The sequence below is a fragment of the Amphibalanus amphitrite genome, unplaced genomic scaffold (assembly GCF_019059575.1).
Source record: "Amphibalanus amphitrite isolate SeventyFive unplaced genomic scaffold, NRLGWU_Aamphi_draft 000401F_arrow, whole genome shotgun sequence".
Classification (NCBI taxonomy): domain Eukaryota; kingdom Metazoa; phylum Arthropoda; class Thecostraca; order Balanomorpha; family Balanidae; genus Amphibalanus; species Amphibalanus amphitrite.
In genome coordinates this window covers 499,328-522,103 of record NW_024881895.1, presented here as the reverse complement: position 1 = coordinate 522,103, position 22,776 = coordinate 499,328, and the positions used below count along the sequence as shown (strand labels likewise).

The 22,776-nt window shown below is 50.4% G+C and overlaps 2 protein-coding genes across 5 annotated transcripts in view; one reads left to right on the top strand and one right to left on the bottom strand.

The window, feature by feature from the left end:
- LOC122390583 (nardilysin-like) overlaps nucleotides 1-15,357 on the bottom strand; it is a 33,940-nt gene extending 18,583 nt beyond the window's left edge. The window contains exon 1 of one of the 3 annotated variants that reach the window (XM_043383677.1): nucleotides 15,240-15,357. The gene's annotated coding sequence lies outside the window, so the exon portion shown is untranslated. The remainder of the gene's footprint in view (nucleotides 1-15,239) is intronic. The other 2 variants (XM_043383678.1, XM_043383675.1) reach the window with 2 other exon arrangements.
- A 70-nt stretch (nucleotides 15,358-15,427) lies between these two features.
- Nucleotides 15,428-22,466, top strand: LOC122390582 (protein FAM114A2-like). Of its 2 annotated transcripts, none has more exons than XM_043383674.1 (9): nucleotides 15,428-15,559; nucleotides 16,121-17,327; nucleotides 17,558-17,765; nucleotides 17,948-18,177; nucleotides 18,454-18,571; nucleotides 18,965-19,077; nucleotides 19,399-19,494; nucleotides 21,545-21,600; nucleotides 21,913-22,466. In XM_043383674.1, exons 2-9 carry the CDS (start codon nucleotides 16,131-16,133, stop codon nucleotides 21,914-21,916), a joined length of 2,022 nt encoding a protein of 673 aa, XP_043239609.1. In that variant the 5' UTR covers nucleotides 15,428-15,559; nucleotides 16,121-16,130; the 3' UTR covers nucleotides 21,917-22,466. The 2 variants fall into 2 exon arrangements, with proteins under 2 accessions (XP_043239609.1, XP_043239608.1); XM_043383673.1 differs by having other exon boundaries at nucleotides 19,399-19,512; nucleotides 21,292-21,600.
- The last annotated feature ends 310 nt before the right edge of the window (nucleotides 22,467-22,776 follow it).

The window sequence follows — 22,776 nt, the reverse complement described above, 5'->3', positions numbered from 1 at the left end:
ACCCAATTGAAATTTGGGGCCTAGTGGGGCGGCCCCTACGATTTTCTTCAAAATTTGCACAGACACTCTCCTGGGCCCCCTCTTCAATCTGGCTGAAGAAACCTACCGGGGAATCCAAAGGAAGGGGCCCAAAGAGGGCCCCAAAGAGGCCCTTTCTAAGTATTGCCCCTAATTTCGCGACCGACCCCGGCAATATGCACATCATTGGAAAGAGCGTAATTTCCCAAACAAAAAACCCAAGTAACATTTTTCGATGGGGCCCACCTGGGGCCCACGGGACCCAATTGAAATTTGGGGCCCAATGGGGCGGCCCCTACAATTTTCTTCAAAATTTGCACAGACACTCTCCTGGGCCCCCTCTTCAATCTGGCTGAAGAAACCTACCGGGGAATCCAAAGAAAGGGGCCCAAAGAGGGCCCCAAAGAGGCCCTTTCTAAGTATTGCCCCTAATTTCGCGACCGACCCCGGCAATATGCACATCATTGGATAGAGCGTAATTTCCCAAACAAAAAACCCAAGTAACATTTTTCGATGGGGCCCACCTGGGGCCCACAAGACCCAATTGAAATTTGGGGCCCAATGGGGCGGCCCCTACGATTTTCTTCAAAATTTGCACAGACACTCTCCTGGGCCCCCTCTTCAATCTGGCTGAAGAAACCTACCGGGGAATCCAAAGGAAGGGGCCCAAAGAGGGCCCCAAAGAGGCCCTTTCTAAGTATTGCCCCTAATTTCGCGACCGATCCCGGCAATATGCACATCATTGGAAAGAGCGTAATTTCCCAAACAAAAAACCCAAGTAACATTTTTCGATGGGGCCCACCTGGGGCCCACGGGACCCAGTTGAAATTTGGGGCCCAATGGGGCGGCCCCTACGATTTTCTTCAAAATTTGCACAGACACTCTCCTGGGCCCCCTCTTCAATCTGGCTGAGGAAACCTACCGGGGAATCCAAAGAAAGGGGCCCAAAGAGGGCCCCAAAGAGGCCCTTTCTAAGTATTGCCCCTAATTTCGCGACCGACCCCGGCAATATGCACATCATTGGAAAGAGCGTAATTTCCCAAACAAAAAACCCAAGTAATATTTTTCGATGGGGCCCACCTGGGGCCCACGGGACCCAATTGAAATTTGGGGCCCAATGGGGCGGCCCCTACGATTTTCTTCAAAATTTGCACAGACACTCTCCTGGGCCCCCTCTTCAATCTGGCTGAAGAAACCTACCGGGGAATCCAAAGGAAGGGGCCCAAAGAGGGCCCCAAAGATGCCCTTTCTAAGTATTGCCCCTAATTTCGCGACCGACCCCGGCAATATGCACATCATTGGAAAGAGCGTAATTTCCCAAACAAAAAACCCAAGTAACATTTTTCGATGGGGCCCACCTGGGGCCCACGGGACCCAATTGAAATTTGGGGCCCAATGGGGCGGCCCCTACGATTTTCTTCAAAATTTGCACAGACACTCTCCCGGGCCCCCTCTTCAATCTGGCTGAAGAAACCTACCGGGGAATCCAAAGGAAGGGGCCCAAAGAGGGCCCCAAAAAGGCCCTTTCTAAGTATTGCCCCTAATTTCGCGACCGACCCCAGCAATATGCACATCATTGGAAAGAACGTAATTTCCCAAACAAAAAACCCAAGTAACATTTTTCGATGGGGCCCACCTGGGGCCCACGGGACCCAATTGAAATTTGGGGCCGAATGGGGCAGCCCCTACGATTTTCTTCAAAATTTGCACAGACACTCTCCTGGGCCCCCTCTTCAATCTGGCTGAAGAAACCTACCGGGGAATCCAAAGGAAGGGGCCCAAAGAGGGCCCCAAAGAGGCCCTTTCTAAGTATTGCCCCTAATTTCGCAACCAACCCCGGCAATATGCACATCATTGGAAAGAGCGTAATTTCCCAAACAAAAAACCCAAGTAACATTTTTCGATGGGGCCCACCTGGGGCCCACGGGACCCAATTGAAATTTGTGGCCCAATGGGGCGGCCCCTACGATTTTCTTCAAAATTTGCACAGACACTCTCCTGGGCCCCCTCTTCAATCTGGCTGAAGAAACCTACCGGGGAATCCAAAGGAAGGGGCCCAAAGAGGGCCCCAAAGAGGCCCTTTCTAAGTATTGCCCCTGATTTCGCGACCGACCCCGGCAATATGCACATCATTGGAAAGAGCGTAATTTCCCAAACAAAAAACCCAAGTAACATTTTTCGATGGGGCCCACCTGGGGCCCACGGGACCCAATTGAAATTTGGGGCCCAATGGGGCGGCCCCTACGATTTTCTTCAAAATTTGCACAGACACTCTCCTGGGCCCCCTCTTCAATCTGGCTGAAGAAACCTACCGGGGAATCCAAAGGAAGGGGCCCAAAGAGGGCCCCAAAGAGGCCCTTTCTAAGTATTGCCCCTAATTTCGCGACCGACCCCGGCAATATGCACATCATTGGAAAGAGCGTAATTTCCCAAACAAAAAACCCAAGTAACATTTTTCGATGGGGCCCACCTGGGGCCCACGGGACCCAATTGAAATTTGGGGCCCAATGGGGCGGCCCCTACGATTTTCTTCAAAATTTGCACAGACACTCTCCTGGGCCCCCTCTTCAATCTGGCTGAAGAAACCTACCGGGGAATCCAAAGGAAGGGGCCCAAAGAGGGCCCCAAAGAGGCCCTTTCTAAGTATTGCCCCTGATTTCGCGACCGACCCCGGCAATATGCACATCATTGGAAAGAGCGTAATTTCCCAAACAAAAAACCCAAGTAACATTTTTCGATGGGGCCCACCTGGGGCCCACGGGACCCAATTGAAATTTGGGGCCCAGTGGGGCGGCCCCTACGATTTTCTTCAAAATTTGCACAGACACTCTCCTGGGCCCCCTCTTCAATCTGGCTGAAGAAACCTACCGGGGAATCCAAAGGAAGGGGCCCAAAGAGGGCCCCAAAGAGGCCCTTTCTAAGTATTGCCCCTAATTTCGCGACCGACCCCGGCAATATGCACATCATTGGAAAGAGCGTAATTTCCCAAACAAAAAACCCAAGTAACATTTTTCGATGGGGCCCACCTGGGGCCCACGGGACCCAATTGAAATTTGGGGCCCAATGGGGCGGCCCCTTAAATTTTCTTCAAAATTTGCACAGACACTCTCCTGGGCCCCCTCTTCAATCTGGCTGAAGAAACCTACCGGGGAATCCAAAGAAAGGGGCCCAAAGAGGCAGGGGCGTCGCCACGGATTTTTGACTGGGGGGGACGGATTGGCTGACTAAAAACCCAAAAGTTAGTTAGTTTACCGTACAATTTCGGGCCTATGCACTACTTGTAACGCATACACAATACACATGTTCTCATGTTCTCGCGTGGAGGCGTTATTAGTCACACTCTTTTCTACCTGTGCATGAATTGGCGGCGCGAAGCGCCGCGAAATTTGGCAAAAACTCTTGGCATAACACTCCCAAAACGTATAAATTTTGCATCCCGCGTAATAAGTTTGATACCAGGACAGTTAGGGTCTGGTCACCAAGTCCAGCAGCCCTGCCTCTAAAAAATCGTGTGGTCCTCTGTAAACCGCTGTTAACCATAGGTACAGCTTTTTTCCAACTTCTGTGCAGTGGAGCTGCAGGACTGCGGTGTCGGAGTCGACTTCGGTCGTAGTCGACGGTTTTGGTCGGATACGGAGTTGGAGTCACCAAAATCGTATAACAGACCTCAACTCTGAAGTCAGAGTCAACGTCATCCCCGAGGATGGGTCGAATAAGAGCTGGAGATTCTGTTGGCTGTGGTGATTGTAGGGGTCATGGTAAGACCAATGTAGGGGCATACTGAGCATTACGTCCTCCTGGGCTCTCTCAGACCAGGACGAGGTCCTCTCACCCTCAAGCATCAAACGTTCAAAGGCCATGGTGAGACCTTCTGCTGTCGGATGGCCTCGAACGGGAAGAGGGCCGTTTGAGAGTGAGCTGAAGGTCTTGACTATTACGAATATCCTATGTAAAATGTGTGGTCTCTGCAAGCTGTTGTCCTACTGCACTCTGAGACTTTGGGACTGATCTTCAGCCCTTGTTGGATATGGTCGCCCCTACAACTGGAGCTTTGGCTCCCTATCGAGGACCTGGGAAGTGGGACGGACAGTCCAGAGCTGCACCTCGTAGGCAATGTTATCTTTTAACGTGCCAAGAAACGTTCAAAGAGACAAAAGCATCACATCACATGTTTTTTTCACTCCGATGCGGGCCGAAGGATGCCGTGGTCGGAGATGGAGTGGGGACTCCGAGCGTTTTTTTTTTTTTTTTAAGCCGGAGTCGGAGTTACCAAAATCATCTACTCCGCAGCCCTGTAAGCAAGGGTACAGTGTCAGCAATTCGCAGATTCAATTTGTTTACGAGTAGGTATCCGCAATTTCATCCCAAAACGACAATACACCAATGTCGTAGGTCACTTTTTAAATCATTCATGGGGATATTTTTGCGGGGGACGTCCCCCCCCGGATTCCTCGACTGGGGGGGGGACGCGTCCCCCCCGTCCCCCCCGGTTTCGACGCCCATGCAAAGAGGGCCCCAAAGAGGCCCTTTCTAAGTATTGCCCCTAATTTCGCGACCGACCCCGGCAATATGCACATCATTGGAAAGAGCGTAATTTCCCAAACAAAAAACCCAAGTAACATTTTTCGATGGGGCCCACCTGGGGCCCACAAGACCCAATTGAAATTTGGGGCCCAATGGGGCGGCCCCTACGATTTTCTTCAAAATTTGCACAGACACTCTCCTGGGCCCCCTCTTCAATCTGGCTGAAGAAACCTACCGGGGAATCCAAAGGAAGGGGCCCAAAGAGGGCCCCAAAGAGGCCCTTTCTAAGTATTGCCCCTAATTTCGCGACCGATCCCGGCAATATGCACATCATTGGAAAGAGCGTAATTTCCCAAACAAAAAACCCAAGTAACATTTTTCGATGGGGCCCACCTGGGGCCCACGGGACCCAGTTGAAATTTGGGGCCCAAAGGGGCGGCCCCTACGATTTTCTTCAAAATTTGCACAGACACTCTCCTGGGCCCCCTCTTCAATCTGGCTGAGGAAACCTACCGGGGAATCCAAAGGAAGGGGCCCAAAGAGGGCCCCAAAGAGGCCCTTTCTAAGTATTGCCCCTAATTTCGCGACCGACCCCGGCAATATGCACATCATTGGAAAGAGCGTAATTTCCCAAACAAAAAACCCAAGTAACATTTTTCGATGGGGCCCACCTGGGGCCCACGGGACCCAATTGAAATTTGGGGCCCAATGGGGCGGCCCCTACGATTTTCTTCAAAATTTGCACAGACACTCTCCTGGGCCCCCTCTTCAATCTGGCTGAAGAAACCTACCGGGGAATCCAAAGGAAGGGGCCCAAAGAGGGCCCCAAAGAGGCCCTTTCTAAGTATTGCCCCTAATTTCGCGACCGACCCCGGCAATATGCACATCATTGGAAAGAGCGTAATTTCCCAAACAAAAAACCCAAGTAACATTTTTCGATGGGGCCCACCTGGGGCCCACGGGACCCAATTGAAATTTGGGGCCCAATGGGGCGGCCCCTACGATTTTCTTCAAAATTTGCACAGACACTCTCCTGGGCCCCCTCTTCAATCTGGCTGAAGAAACCTACCGGGGAATCCAAAGGAAGGGGCCCAAAGAGGGCCCCAAAGAGGCCCTTTCTAAGTATTGCCCCTAATTTCGCGACCGACCCCGGCAATATGCACATCATTGGAAAGAGCGTAATTTCCCAAACAAAAAACCCAAGTAACATTTTTCGATGGGGCCCACCTGGGGCCCACGGGACCCAATTGAAATTTGGGGCCCAATGGGGCGGCCCCTACGATTTTCTTCAAAATTTGCACAGACACTCTCCTGGGCCCCCTCTTCAATCTGGCTGAAGAAACCTACCGGGGAATCCAAAGGAAGGGGCCCAAAGAGGGCCCCAAAGAGGCCCTTTCTAAGTATTGCCCCTAATTTCGCGACCGACCCCGGCAATATGCACATCATTGGAAAGAGCGTAATTTGCCAAACAAAAAACCCAAGTAACATTTTTCGATGGGGCCCACCTGGGGCCCACGGGACCCAATTGAAATTTGGGGCCCAATGGGGCGGCCCCTACGATTTTCTTCAAAATTTGCACAGACACTCTCCTGGGCCCCCTCTTCAATCTGGCTGAAGAAACCTACCGGGGAATCCAAAGGAAGGGGCCCAAAGAGGGCCCCAAAGATGCCCTTTCTAAGTATTGCCCCTAATTTCGCGACCGACCCCGGCAATATGCACATCATTGGAAAGAGCGTAATTTCCCAAACAAAAAACCCAAGTAACATTTTTCGATGGGGCCCACCTGGGGCCCACGGGACCCAATTGAAATTTGGGGCCCAATAGGGCGGCCCCTACGATTTTCTTCAAAATTTGCACAGACACTCTCTTGGGCCCCCTCTTCAATCTGGCTGAAGAAACCTACCGGGGAATCCAAAGGAAGGGGCCCAAAGAGGGCCCCAAAGAGGCCCTTTCTAAGTATTGCCCCTAATTTCGCGACCAACACCGGCAATATGCACATCATTGGAAAGAGCGTAATTTCCCAAACAAAAACCCAAGTAACATTTTTCGATGGGGCCCACCTGGGGCCCACGGGACCCAATTGAAATTTGGGGCCCAATGGGGCGGCCCCTACGATTTTCTTCAAAATTTGCACACACACTCTCCTGGGCCCCCTCTTCAATCTGGCTGAAGAAACCTACCGGGGAATCCAAAGGAAGGGGCCCAAAGAGGGCCCCAAAGAGGCCCTTTCTAAGTATTGCCCCTAATTTCGCAACCAACCCCGGCAAATTGCACATCATTGGAAAGAGCGTAATTTCCCAAACAAAAAACCCAAGTAACATTTTTCGATGGGGCCCACCTGGGGCCCACGGGACCCAATTGAAATTTGGGGCCCAAAGGGGCGGCCCCTACGATTTTCTTCAAAATTTGCACAGACACTCTCCTGGGCCCCCTCTTCAATCTGGCTGAAGAAACCTACCGGGGAATCCAAAGGAAGGGGCCCAAAGAGGGCCCCAAAGAGGCCCTTTCTAAGTATTGCCCCTAATTTCGCAACCAACCCCGGCAATATGCAAATCATTGGAAAGAGCGTAATTTCCCAAACAAAAAAGCCAAGTAACGTTTTTCGATGGGGCCCACCTGGGGCCCACGGGACCCAATTGAAATTTGGGGCCCAATGGGGCTGCCCCTACGATTTTCTTCAAAATTTGCACAGACACTCTCCTGGGCCCCCTCTTCAATCTGGCTGAAGAAAACTACCGGGGAATCCAAAGGAAGGGGCCCAAAGAGGGCCCCAAAGAGGCCCTTTCTAAGTATTGCCCCTAATTTCGCAACCAACCCCGGCAATATGCACATCATTGGAAAGAGCGTAATTTCCCAAACAAAAAACCCAAGTAACATTTTTCGATGGGGCCCACCTGGGGCCCACGGGACCCAATTGAAATTTGGGGCCCAATGGGGCGGCCCCTACGATTTTCTTCAAAATTTGCACAGACACTCTCCTGGGCCCCCTCTTCAATCTGGCTGAAGAAACCTACCGGGGAATCCAAAGGAAGGGGCCCAAAGAGGGCCCCAAAGAGGCCCTTTCTAAGTATTGCCCCTAATTTCGCGACCAACCCCGGCAATATGCACATCATAGGAAAGAGCGTAATTTCCCAAACAAAAAACCCAAGTAACATTTTTCGATGGGGCCCACCTGGGGCCCACGGGACCCAATTGAAATTTGGGGCCCAATGGGGCGGCCCCTACGATTTTCTTCAAAATTTGCACAGACACTCTCCTGGGCCCCCTCTTCAATCTGGCTGAAGAAACCTACCGGGGAATCCAAAGGAAGGGGCCCAAAGAGGGCCCCAAAGAGGCCCTTTCTAAGTATTGCCCCTAATTTCGCGACCGACCCCGGCAATATGCACATCATTGGAAAGAGCGTAATTTCCCAAACAAAAAACCCAAGTAACATTTTTCGATGGGGCCCACCTGGGGCCTACGGGACCCAATTGAAATTTGGGGCCCAATGGGGCGGCCCCTACGATTTTCTTCAAAATTTGCACAGACACTCTCCTGGGCCCCCTCTTCAATCTGGCTGAAGAAACCTACCAGAGAATCCAAAGGAAGGGGCCCAAAGAGGGCCCCAAAGAGGCCCTTTCCCTCTTTGGGGGAGGAAGAGGGGGCCCAGGAGAGTGTCTGTGCAAATTTTGAAGAAAATCGTAGGGGCCGCCCCATTGGGCCCCAAATTTCAATTGGGTCCCGTGGGCCCCAGGTGGGCCCCATCGAAAAATGTTACTTGGGTTTTTTGTTTGGGAAATTACGCTCTTTCCAATGTTGTGCATATTGCCGGGGTCGGTCGCGAAATTAGGGGCAATACTTAGAAAGGGCCTCTTTGGGGCCCTCTTTGGGCCCCTTTCTTTGGATTCCCCGGTAGGTTTCTTCAGCCAGATTGAAGAGGGGGCCCAGGAGAGTGTCTGTGCAAATTTTGAAGAAAATCGTAGGGGCCGCCCCATTGGGCCCCAAATTTCAATTGGGTCCCGTGGGCCCCAGGTGGGCCCCATCGAAAAATGTTACTTGGGTTTTTTGTTTGGGAAATTACGCTCTTTCCAATGATGTGCATATTGCCGGGGTTGGTTGCGAAATTAGGGGCAATACTTAGAAAGGGCCTCTTTGGGGCCCTCTTTGGGCCCCTTCCTTTGGATTCCCCGGTAGGTTTCTTCAGCCAGATTGAAGAGGGGGCCCAGGAGAGTGTCTGTGCAAATTTTGAAGAAAATCGTAGGGGCCGCCCCATTGGGCCCCAAATTTCAATTGGGTCCCGTGGGCCCCAGGTGGGCCCCATCGAAAAATGTTACTTGGGTTTTTTGTTTGGGAAATTACGCTCTTTCCAATGATGTGCATATTGCCGGGGTTGGTTGCGAAATTAGGGGCAATACTTAGAAAGGGCCTCTTTGGGGCCCTCTTTGGGCCCCTTCCTTTGGATTCCCCGGTAGGTTTCTTCAGCCAGATTGAAGAGGGGGCCCAGGAGAGTGTCTGTGCAAATTTTGAAGAAAATCGTAGGGGCCGCCCCATTGGGACCCAAATTTCAATTGGGTCCCGTGGGCCCCAGGTGGGCCCCATCGAAAAATGTTACTTGGGTTTTTTGTTTGGGAAATTACGCTCTTTCCAATGATGTGCATATTGCCGGGGTTGGTTGCGAAATTAGGGGCAATACTTAGAAAGGGCCTCTTTGGGCCCCTTCCTTTGGATTCCCCGGTAGGTTTCTTCAGCCAGATTGAAGAAGGGGGCCCAAGAGAGTGTCTGTGCAAATTTTGAAGAAAATCGTAGGGGCCGCCCTATTGGGCCCCAAATTTCAATTGGGTCCCGTGGGCCCCAGGTGGGCCCCATCGAAAAATGTTACTTGGGTTTTTTGTTTGGGAAATTACGCTCTTTCCAATGATGTGCATATTGCCGGGGTCGATCGCGAAATTAGGGGCAATACTTAGAAAGGGCATCTTTGGGGCCCTCTTTGGGCCCCTTCCTTTGGATTCCCCGGTAGGTTTCTTCAGCCAGATTGAAGAGGGGGCCCAGGAGAGTGTCTGTGCAAATTTTGAAGAAAATCGTAGGGGCCGCCCCATTGGGCCCCAAATTTCAATTGGGTCCCGTGGGCCCCAGGTGGGCCCCATCGAAAAATGTTACTTGGGTTTTTTGTTTGGAAAATTACGCTCTTTCCAATGATGTGCATATTGCCGGGGTCGGTCGCGAAATTAGGGGCAATACTTAGAAAGGGCCTCTTTGGGGCCCTCTTTGGGCCCCTTCCTTTGGATTCCCCGGTAGGTTTCTTCAGCCAGATTGAAGAGGGGGCCCAGGAGAGTGTCTGTGCAAATTTTGAAGAAAATCGTAGGGGCCGCCCCATTGGGCACCAAATTTCAATTGGGTCCCGCGGGCCCCAGGTGGGCCCCATCGAAAAATGTTACTTGGGTTTTTTGTTTGGGAAATTACGCTCTTTCCAATGATGTGCATATTGCCGGGGTCGGTCGCGAAATTAGGGGCAATACTTAGAAAGGGCCTCTTTGGGGCCCTCTTTGGGCCCCTTCCTTTGGATTCCCCGGTAGGTTTCTTCAGCCAGATTGAAGAGGGGGCCCAGGAGAGTGTCTGTGCAAATTTTGAAGAAAATCGTAGGGGCCGCCCCATTGGGCCCCAAATTTCAATTGGGTCCCGTGGGCCCCAGGTGGGCCCCATCGAAAAATGTTACTTGGGTTTTTTGTTTGGGAAATTACGCTCTTTCCAATGATGTGCATATTGCCGGGGTTGGTTGCGAAATTAGGGGCAATACTTAGAAAGGTCCTCTTTGGGGCCCTCTTTGGGCCCCTTCCTTTGGATTCCCCGGTAGGTTTCTTCAGCCAGATTGAAGAGGGGGCCCAGGAGAGTGTCTGTGCAAATTTTGAAGAAAATCGTAGGGGCCGCCCCATTGGGCCACAAATTTCAATTGGGTCCCGTGGGCCCCAGGTGGGCCCCATCGAAAAATGTTACTTGGGTTTTTTGTTTGGGAAATTACGCTCTTTCCAATGATGTGCATATTGCCGGGGTTGGTTGCGAAATTAGGGGCAATACTTAGAAAGGTCCTCTTTGGGGCCCTCTTTGGGCCCCTTCCTTTGGATTCCCCGGTAGGTTTCTTCAGCCAGATTGAAGAGGGGGCCCAGGAGAGTGTCTGTGCAAATTTTGAAGAAAATCGTAGGGGCCGCCCCATTGGGCCACAAATTTCAATTGGGTCCCGTGGGCCCCAGGTGGGCCCCATCGAAAAATGTTATTTGGGTTTTTTGTTTGGGAAATTACGCTCTTTCCAATGATGTGCATATTGCCGGGGTTGGTTGCGAAATTAGGGGCAATACTTAGAAAGGGCCTCTTTGGGGCCCTCTTTGGGCCCCTTCCTTTGGATTCCCCGGTAGGTTTCTTCAGCCAGATTGAAGAGGGGGCCCAGGAGAGTGTCTGTGCAAATTTTGAAGAAAATCGTAGGGGCCGCCCCATTGGGCCCCAAATTTCAATTGGGTCCCGTGGGCCCCAGGTGGGCCCCATCGAAAAATGTTACTTGGGTTTTTTGTTTGGGAAATTACGCTCTTTCCAATGATGTGCATATTGCCGGGGTCGGTCGCGAAATTAGGGGCAATACTTAGAAAGGGCCTCTTTGGGGCCCTCTTTGGGCCCCTTCCTTTGGATTCCCCGGTAGGTTTCTTCAGCCAGATTGAAGAGGGGGCCCAAGAGAGTGTCTGTGCAAATTTTGAAGAAAATCGTAGGGGCCGCCCCATTGGGCCCCAAATTTCAATTGGGTCCCGTGGGCCCCAGGTGGGCCCCATCGAAAAATGTTACTTGGGTTTTTTGTTTGGAAAATTACGCTCTTTCCAATGAAGTGCATATTGCCGGGGTTGGTTGCGAAATTAGGGGCAATACTTAGAAAGGGCCTCTTTGGGGCCCTCTTTGGGCCCCTTCCTTTGGATTCCCCGGTAGGTTTCTTCAGCCAGATTGAAGAGGGGGCCCAGGAGAGTGTCTGTGCAAATTTTGAAGAAAATCGTAGGGGCCGCCCCATTGGGCCCCAAATTTCAATTGGGTCTTGTGGGCCCCAGGTGGGCCCCATCGAAAAATGTTACTTGGGTTTTTTGTTTGGGAAATTACGCTCTTTCCAATGATGTGCATATTGCTGGATTTTGTCGATGTTATAGGCCTGAAATTGTTGAAAACGTTTATTTATGCCCCGAGGGCATACTCCCGGGCCCATATATTTGAAGCTGTTTTGTTCGGTTCAGGGGGGCGCTAGCCCCCAAAATTTGGTACTGTTGCACGTAAAATTTTGTCCTCTTTCGAATGACGTGCATTTTTAGCTGTTTTGACGGCTAGAAGTAGGGTTTTCAAAGTTCGTCGATTGTGCCCTGAGGGCATACTGTTTTTTGGGATTTGTGGCCCCCCTGATGGATTCCCCGCATTTTGGCACTAGGATTTTCGATAGAGGACACCATTCTGCACCTCTCCACCAAAATTCAGCGAAATCGTAGGGGCCGTCGATCCCTGCTGAATCCCTGCTGAACCCGCGTATTTACAAATTGCAACCGAGCTCCGCCGTAGGGTATTTTATTTCCGCCGTAGTGTATTTCACTTGGGGGATTTTCTACCATACATCTGCCTGAGCTTAGGGTAATTACAATTTGTCGGCTACGTTCGAAAATGATGCACCTTTTTTCGCAGTATAGGATATTGCATGTGCATATTTCTGCCTTTTTGGGTGCGCTTTATCGGTATTTCGTGAGTAACTCGCGTAAAAACCGTCCGATCGCGATGAAACTTTCAATACCCCCGATTTTATCAATTTTACACCTACCCTGAAAATTTCATGACCCTGACCCAAATGACCTTTGACCTGTAACCTATTTCTCGAGACCATGTTTGGCCCGAATCGCGATTCGGCGTATGTCGGCTCGCATTAGCCGCGCGGTTGCAGTTTTCACGTGGTTTCAAGCGTTGAAACATGTGATATGATGCTGGTCCCATGCATTAGGGTGGGTGTCAAGGTCACCTGAAGGTCAGGTCAGCTCAATGACCTTTGATGACCTCGGTTCACTTTTTCGAGTTTTACATGTTTCTAGGCTAGTTTTTGGAGCTGATTTCGAATTTAGCAACCATTTGAACATCACAGCGGGTGTAACGAAATTATCCAGACACCTTTCTTCCCGCTGTAAAAGCAAAACAATCTGGTACTTTTTCTTTTAACTGAGCTTGTAGCCACCTTTCATAAAAACACAGTTTACTCACCTCGTTGGTTTCTGCATATCTTTGGAGTGGTTTCAAAGGACAGTCAGAGAGGAAATGAGGAACCCACACAGTGGCGAATGTTCTGGAGCATTTCAGCCAATGGATTCTCCAGCACACTGGCTTTGATGCGGACCAACGCCGTCTAAACCTGTGCCTGCGGTTGAGCAGTGCTTATGGCGGGTGGCTCTTCATACACCTCCTGCAGCCTGCTGAACAAGAGCCCACAGGTTTTCGATTGAATTGGGATCGCGACTTTTTCCAAGTCATAAGCGTTAGCCCAGAATGATTGAAGGTTCTATCGGCATCACTTCCCGTTCTTTTCGCGCCGCCACGCATGAAGACAGCGTGGCTTGAATCAGGCATCAGTGCGCGTTCAGAAACCGTGCCCTCCTATGCCGTCTGGTTGAGCGCCTCAAATCATGCTCCACCACCTTCCCTGGAAAAGCTCCACCCTTGCCTATGGGGCAAAATATAAGGGACAAAAACACAAAACAAGACAGATAAAAACAAAGCAAAATTAACTCATTACCTAATGAAATTCAGGCTGGAGCAAAAACATAGGTAAGTTATGTCAAATTAGAATGAAAGATTAAAATCAACCTGACCAGGCCTTACGGTCCGACCGGGTCCTAACCACCTTACTTCGCCTAACTTGACCCAGTTCAACCTAGCCTACCACAACACCTGCAGAGTGCAGAGGTACACTCGGGGGCACCACTCCCTACCTATCGGGCTCCCATGGCTCAGCACTGGCTGCTGCCAGTGTTGCCTGCCCTCAGCACTGCTCAACACTGCCTGCCAGTGCCAGTGCTGCCACATGCTGCCACTGGCAGCAGCCAGTGCTGAGCCATGGGAGCCCGATGGGTAGGGAGTGGTGGAACATCAATCTGCCCCCGAGTGTACCTTCCTGGAAAAATGACGCCCAGGGAGATGACTGTCCAACTTATTGAAATACTACCATGATTGCTTGTCAAAATGTGTGTCATCATGCTCTTGTTTGACAAGTGATGTATAATAAATGTGATATTCAATAATTACTCCTGACTGTTGACTGTTGAGTTATCAAAATATTCAAATAATCAGGGTACAATCCTGTGCATAGTGCACACTAATCATGTTGTTTTTGTGTAGGCCCTGTGCACATTGTTGTGTGCACTGCTATGTGCACCTAAGTAAAAAAGTGACTGGTGGTACATGACAAAAGGTTGAGCAACTGTGAAGTTCATGCCCTTGGTCTTGCTGGTGCCAAATGCCTATAGCTAGGATCAGTGAGGGTTGTAGACATGCTACATACATTGTGCATTGAAGATATTGGCACAAAGTTCATCCGTAATTACTATGCTTAACACCTAATGCAAGAAGCGACATAAATGCCCAGATGATAAAGCTCTCTGGTCAACATCACACAAATTTATTGACATACTTTGCAGGTACATATTTACATTCATGGCAAATACTTTCGATTTGATTCAGAAACTAGTTGCTAGTAAGCTTGCATTTTTGTAGGCACAACAACGACCATATATTAAATCATAAAAAGACCTTCTCATGGCAATCATCAATACCTTTCTACCGAACAAGTACCTTATACCTAGCTTCCATGCAATGATTCTAAAATTTGTCCGCAATCCATCTATATCTCAACTGACACAATGAATTTCAAATACCCTAACAAAACCTATAACTGTACATAAGAAGAATGCAATACTACAAGAATTGTGAATTTCTGAAGTTATTCTCACATGCTGAATGTTGAAACTCTACTTTTGTCGTCCATTTCCATGTTTGATTGAGCCATCATATAGAACTGTTTCCGTTCTACAGTCACAAGCTTTCCCACAAATCTTGAATTTTTACACATCATCTTGAACCATGCTCCAGTCTTTCCAACAAAGCAATATTGATTTGTTGCAGCAGCTTCAGATCATGATATGCTTGAGGTTTGTTACGTACCATTTGTCAGACAAATCTCAACAAAATGTGCATCAATTCCCAAGCTAAGTAATTGATCATATCAGTATTTGCAGTTTCCACACAATGTTTCATAATACTATTCTATGTTTATATAAAGAACCTCAAATAATCCACAATTTGTTATTGAAACACTCCCACTTCAAGAATTCACAGCAATAACAGTACAAGTTGAGAAGCAAACAAACATTGCGCCACATTTCGTATGAAACGCGCCATCGCCCTGAAGTTTCTACCACAGACGGTAGTTCAACCGCAGCCGTAGTGCGAAAACCCCTGCCCACCTTACCCCACGGCGGAGCTCGGTTGCAATTTGTAAATACGCGCTGAACCCCTGCTGAATCCCTGCTAACTTCCGTTACATGGAGTTCGGACCAACTTTATTAAGAAAAAATAGCCCGTCGTTGAGGCAATCAGAGAAGCCCGTACGACACGGGTGGTGAATGATCCTATTTCAAAATTTAAGATAACAAAACAAATACATATACCACTGAAAAATTTACACGTCTTCGATCTAGTATTCAATGACCGTGCTTCGATCGAGCGCGCAATCAGCGCGTGGGCGACGATTTTCTGCGCAATTATACGTATCTCCTACGTCAGAAATGCCTACTAAAATGCTACCATATTGCCACGAGAATACTTTAATTTGGTAGCCTTGAAATGAAGCTTGTTTTTGGTGTTTTTGTGTTTGTATTTACACTACACTCGCGTGTAGACGTATCAACAGATCTACCTAAAGATACATTTTATTTGCCTATATTGCGCTGGGAAGTGTTGCTTTGCATTGCAAGAACTCGCTAGCACAGTATGTATTGAGTGTAGATCAAGATAGAATATATTTGCTCAAATGTAGCCAATGTAGGACTTTTTTTTGTTTTATTTGCTTTTGTCCATTTTGATTTTTTCTGAACTGAAACAGCTGTTAATTATTCAAATTCCGTGAGAATATTGCAGCCTTCAACAATTTTCATGAACATTATTATTGACTCATATGTCACAGTTTGCACTGAGACCCATGCATGGAATGGTATAAATCCTTTTCAGGTTTTCCTAAAGTGAAGTGAGGGATGCCTTGCATGCCGTCTCTGCAGGTACCTTTTTTAATATTTTAATTTTATGCCTCCCTGTCTGGTCATTTGGAACAGCTTGCTATAAGTTCACCTTTGTCTTCAAGCTGATGCACAGAATATGATGCCTACCTTAATTTATGTAACCCTACTTTGCTTTATTTCTGATGCTGAAGATGGGGGTGGGTTGGGAACAAGTAAGTCAATGAAAAAAAAATGCTGCAGAGTGCATATCCAAATAATCCATTCTATCAAGTGGCTATATTCTCATGGCTCATGACTTATGTGTTCTTTTTCAGTCATTTGAAAATGTCAGACTCTGAGGATTCAGACAGTTTTCTGAGTGCTGATGAGGGGGAAGCCAAGGCTGATGCTGGAAATGAATCAAGTGACATCACCCTCTCAAGTGACTCTGAGCCTGAGGAGGGAGACAAAGCTGCTGCTGGAGACCATGAGTCCAGTGACATAACACTATCCAGTGATGAAGATGATGATGATGATAAAGGGCCTCACTTAAAGAGTGCAGGTAAAGAAGAGACTATGGCTAAGGAGGTTAGCACCAGTGTCAAAGAAGCTGAAGTTAAGAGCAAGCCTGACAAGCCCTCTGAAGCTGATGTTAGTAAACATGATGACAACAAGAAGGCTGCATCAAAGTCAGAACACAGTTCTGATGCCTCATTTTCATTGTCTGCTGTAACCTCTGCTCTTCCCTCCCATCCAGACAGTGGTAAGAGTGCTGCTGTAAAATGTGATGCAGCTGCCTCTGAACCACTGGACACAACTGTTCCAGTGCCCACAACTAAAACTTCCAAAGCTGCAACAGCTGAGACACTAACAAGCAGTACTGAGACAGATTCAGCTGTCAAAGAGCAACTGTCAGACAAAGAGGCAACTCCTGTCAGTAAGGCACCAGTTGCATCTGCACCTAAGTCCAATGATGTGCAAGAGCAGCATGCCACTACTGCTGTAACTCAGAGTGATGCCTCTGTCCCAGATGTTTCTGATGGCTGGGGAGACTTTGATGATGATATCATTCTGCCTGATGATCCAGGTGCCAGTGAAGAAACCAACAAAACAATAACACCTAAGGGTACAGACACTGCAACAGTACAGTCTGTACCAGAGGAAACCACTCCCAAGGGAACACCTGATATGGCAGCTGAGTCCCAGTCAGTCACTGCTACACCAGAGAATCAGTCAGCATCCCAGCAGGAGTCCTCGCCGCCCCCGTCGGAGCCGGCGGCGCCCTCGGAGCCGGTACCGGAGTCTGCGGCGCCCCCGTCGGAGCGGCGCCGCCCCGAGCGTCGGGAGCGCCGCGGACCGCTTAAACTGGGTGCCAAGAAGCTCGGTGCCAAGGTGGCCGCGCCGCAGCCGGAGCCGACTAACGATGACGCTCCGGCTCCAGCCAAGGAGAGTGGTGACCCGAGGTCGACGACGGGAGTCAGATGTGCTGAGACCTCACCGTCGGCACCGGCCGCAGCCGCCTCCACTCAACAGGAGGAACAGGTACTATTTACCAGTGGAACCGTGTCCAGACATTCGTGACAGAGCACAGTTTTTTTACGATGGTTCTGTGGTGGTCGAACTTAACATTTTGTGCTGTCGATAGTTCCAATAGGTGAAATCACTGTTGTCTTTGAGATGTTAATCCCGCCAGTTTCAGTCATTGTTTCTGGTCGTTGCACAGTGTATCTATCCCACCTCTGACGGCAAATGCCTCTCCCTGTCCCCGACAGGACGGCTGGGGCGGCTGGGAGGCCTGGGGCACGTCGCTGCTCTCCTCAGCTGCCGGCGTCACCAAGACGGTGCTGGAGACGGTGGAGACCGGCTTCGGAGCGCCCGAGCCCGAGGACCTGGCGCGCATTACCCGAGAGGGACGGCAGAAGCGGCAGCAGCAGCAGGAGGAGGAGCAACAACATCGGGAACAGCAGGCGGCGCAGGCCGGTAGGTTATTTACGTAACATATGAATGCTGGTGGATGAATGTCCGTTTTGCCTGCTTTTTGTCCATTTATGACACAAGCTAAATGTTGGCCTCGTTTATCGTGAATAGCTTTATGAACATTTAATGCAATACATCGAATCGCGCTGACGCCTCGCTAACAATTATCTCCGTATCCCTTTCAGCTGAGACGCCGGCGCCGGACGGCGGTCTGGCCGACTCCGGTTTGGGCCTGGGCTCGTGGTTCGGCGGCGTGTCGCGTGTCCTCGGCCAGACCTCCTCCCTGGTGGTCAACACGGGCCTGGACACGCTGGAGGCCATCGGCAAGAAGACGATGCACGTGCTGCAGGACGACCAGCTGGGCATTCACGACACCATCACCCAGCTGAGCGGCCAAAAACCCTCACTGGCGCAGGTGGGTTTACAGGAACCATCACTTGCAGATGTGGTTACTTAAATACCCTCGGTCCTCACTGGCACAGACAGAGTCCATCACTGTTTCGGGTTTTGAAGAGCAATGGATTGTTGGTGGGCTTATTTTTACCCACGCCGATGTTGGATTTGTTGAACCTCGTTAGAGTTACCTGTCTCAGTCACTGTCCACTGCTCGTCACATCTACCTATCGCGATGTGCCTGTGACCCTAGCTGTCAGTTCCTCTGCTGTGCGCTGTTACCGTCCCCCGTTTCCAGGCGCTGCGGGAGGCCCGCGAGCGGCGAGGGGACGCCGTGCCGTCCTCCTCCGCCGCCGGGGACCGGGCTGCCGCCGCCCAGCCGGTCACCTTCACACACATGTTCGACCAGTGCGACGGTACGGCTGAACTTAGTGAGAGGGTGGACCGCGCTGGGCCTGGAATTCAGCGGGGTGTTGTTATTTTTCTCTCTTAATTATTTTTTTATGCAGTTTGCTTATTAATTAATGTTGAATTCAGGGAGCAACATCGAGTCTTTATTTTTAATATAATGCTGATTGCTGACTGTTAGTAATGATTTTGATGTCAATGCAACTTCGATCGATAGCTTTGTTACGGCAGATCTGGCGTGACAAATGTCAAGCGTCATGGGCCGTTTCTGCTCGCAAACGCCAGCCCTCACCATTCTTATTCACTGCATTGTCACAATTCTTCTAACTCGTTTTAGCCGGAACCTCTCAGCCTTTATACACCCTCTCACCATGGCCACTCCTCCCCTTCATCCTGTGCAGGAACCGTCCATCTGGAGGCGCTGGAGATGCTCTCCACCCGCTGCCGGTCCCGGGTCAACGCGGCCAAAGCCAGGGTGGACGAGGGCGTCGGTGTCATCCTGGACACCATAGAGGTCGGTAGGGGTGTGGTAGGTCGGAATGGATTGGCACAGTTTAGTAGAGGTCTAGAAGGGTTGGTAGAGGTCAGTGTAAAGGTTGAGCAGATGTTTTTGGTCGTCGTTGGAGGTCGGTTGAGGTGGTAGGGTTTGACAGAGGCTATTCCAAGTCGGAGAGATTCAGCAGATGTCGGAAGGTGTCGTTAGGTAGGTTACTAGGAGCCAAAAAAAAGCCAGAAAACGTAGAAGACTAGACTTACGACTGTTACGATAGCTTCTAGGTGTCACCTCCATGACGCTCTACCTGCTGCGACTGACACTGACCGCTGCCCCCGACAGGACCTGTGCAACTCGGACGAGCTGGAGGAGGTTGAGGTCGGCGACTTTGACAGCGAGCTCTCCTCACTGGTCGCCCGGCTCGGCGTGTCCGTCAAACCCACACGGCTCATCATTGTGAGTATGGGACGGGTAAAATAACTCCTATATATCCTCCCGGCTCGGTGTGCCCATCAAACCCACGCGGCTCATCATTGTGAGTACGGGGCGGGTAAAATAACTCCTATATATTCTCCCGGCTCGGTGTGCCCATCAAGCCCACACGGCTCATCATTGTGAGTACGGGACGGGTAAAATAACTCCTATATATCCTCCCGGCTCGGTGTGCCCATCAAACCCACACGGCTCATCATTGTGAGTATGGGACGGGTAAAATAACTCCTATATATCCTCCCGGCTCGGTGTGCCCATCAAACCCACGCGGCTCATCATTGTGAGTACGGGGCGGGTAAAATAACTCCTATATATTCTCCCGGCTCGGTGTGCCCATCAAGCCCACACGGCTCATCATTGTGAGTACGGTACGGGTAAAATAACTCCTATATATCTCCCGTCTCGGTGTGCCCATCAAACCCACACGGCTCATCATTGTGAGTATGGGACGGGTAAAATAACTCCTATATATCCTCCCGGCTCGGTGTGCCCATCAAACCCACGCGGCTCATCATTGTGAGTACGGGGCGGGTAAAATAACTCCTATATATTCTCCCGGCTCGGTGTGCCCATCAAGCCCACACGGCTCATCATTGTGAGTACGGGACGGGTAAAATAACTCCTATATATCCTCCCGGCTCGGTGTGCCCATCAAACCCACACGGCTCATCATTGTGAGTACGGGACGGGTAAAATAACTCCTATATATCCTCCCGGCTCGGTGTGCCCATCAAGCCCACACGGCTCATCATTGTGAGTACGGTACGGGTAAAGTAACTCCTATATATCCTCCCGGCTTGGTGTGCCCATCAAGCCCACACGGCTCATCATTGTGAGTACGGGACGGGTAAAATAACTCCTATATATCCTCCCGGCTCGGTTTGCCCATTAAACCCACGCGGCTCATCATTGTGAGTAAGGGGCGGGTAAAATAACTCCTATATATCTCCCGTCTCGGTGTGCCCATCAAACCCACACAGCTCATCATTGTGAGTACGGGACGGGTAAAGTAACTCCTATATAGCCTCCCGGCTCGGTGTGCCCATCAAACCCACACAGCTCATCATTGTGAGTACGGGACGGGTAAAATAACTCCTATATATCCTCCCGTCTCGGTGTGCCCATCAAACCCACACGGCTCATCATTGTGAGTATGGGACGGGTAAAATAACTCCTATATATCCTCCCGGCTCGGTGTGCCCATCAAACCCACGCGGCTCATCATTGTGAGTACGGGACGGGTAAAGTAACTCCTATATAGCCTCCCGGCTCGGTGTGCCCATCAAACCCACACGGCTCATCATTGTGAGTATGGGACGGGTAAAATAACTCCTATATATCCTCCCGGCTCGGTATGCCCATCAAACCCACGCGGCTCATCATTGTGAGTACGGGATGGGTAATACAACTCCTATACATCTTCCGGCTCGGTGTGCCCATCAAACCTATGCGGCTCATCATTGTGAGTACGGGACGGGTAAAGTAACTCCTCTCTCTAGTCTCGTCTAGTCTCTGGTCTTCTCACTAGTCTCGGTGTGCCCATCAAGGTCACTTTCGCCATTTCGTGATTGTTCGTGTTATAACTCTTGTTGAGATCCCATTAGCTAGTCAGTAACCAGCATCAAGCGTACCAGTCCTGCGGCTGTGGCACCACAACCGGTTTATCGCTCTGATATTTGGTCACCCTTCGACCTCCCTGTGGCCCACATGACCCCTCTGTGACCGTCCCACCCCCGCCTCCAGGCTCAGTCGTCTGCCTGCCAGTGGCTCTCGTCCGGTCCCTCTGATCCGGCGGCGCCGCGCGAGGTGCTGACCCGCGCCGTCCGCGCTGCCGCCGAGGTGGGCGCCGGGCTGGCCGAGTTCCTGCACAAGCTGGCAGAGCTGCGGCTGGTGGAGCCCGGAGGGGACCAGGCGGCGGCCGGCAGACACCTGGCCGCCCTGGCAGCCCTGGTGGCTGCCCAGACCGGGGCGCTGGCCGCACGGTTCGCCGAGACCCTCAGCGGACAGCCCGACGAGCGGGCCGCGGCGGCCACCACCGATATTTACTTGGAGGTGAGACTGGGGGACTGGGGATGGGAGCTGTTGGAGTTATTGGAGTAATACTTTCAGTGGTATGAATTGATGAAGAGATTAAGTCGCTTGATGTGGAACATTTGTGTAAGGGGACGATGTCTTACAAATATTGAAGTGGTGATTCAATGAATGGCTCAATGGCATATTTCTGCCAGGCTCGAGTGCCAGTGTAGCACTCACATATGTAACTTTTTGTGCTTATTTTGCACAATACACGAAACCGTTTGGAGTAGTGTAATCTCATTGGTGCTTATTTGTGATATTTACAGCAAATCCCATTTTCCTTTTCAGGTGAGCTACCTGCAGAAGTTTTGCGGCGACTCGCTGAGCCTGATGGCACCTGTGCTGCAGATGGCGGCACTGAACGAGAGGTCATGAGACAGGGAGCATCACGGCCCGCTTCTCCGTGAGTGTATACTGGCTCCTCGCCAGTTGACGTCTGCTGAACCATGTCAACGCCTTGTGGCTGTAACGTTTTGCCGGGTGCTGCGTGATGAAAGTGGACGATGAATCTTGTGAATTGAATATCGGCCGAATGCTTTACACTAATCCAACGATTTGATAGAGTTGGTGCTTGCGTGCAATGAATTAAGACACGGCATTGAATAGTTCCCAGTTGCCATTGGCCTGAGAGTATGACTGGGAAAATGTGTTTATCTACACTATAGCTATAACTATAACTATTTCAGTGTCGGTGAATTATGATGTGAGGTAGAACATGATTGGGTCACATGCGGTGCACAGGCAATGCTGGAAGTGTCTCTATTTTGGGAATGGGTGCCACTGGTTGTGCTTAGGGTTTGCTTTTTGAAAGTATTTTTCAAATAAAGATGCCTAAGAAGTAAGAGTGACGTTCGTTACAAGGTGGGATTTCGTAGAGTTATTCGTAGAGTGGAGTGGAGTAGAGAAGATTATGCGTTGAGTTTCATAGAGACAAGGACAGTTTGCAGCTCTCGTCTTATCACAAAGCGTCAGTTTATGTGGTCGGATGTATTTCTGGCATATAGGTACGATGTGGTCGTGGTCACACCGGGTCTAGCTACAAAAGTGCCCATCGTTCATCACCAGTCTGTACACCCCATTCCACAGTGGAATGTCACAGTTCCCGCCCCCCACACACGTCCATCTAATTCCACAGTGGAATGTCACAGTTCC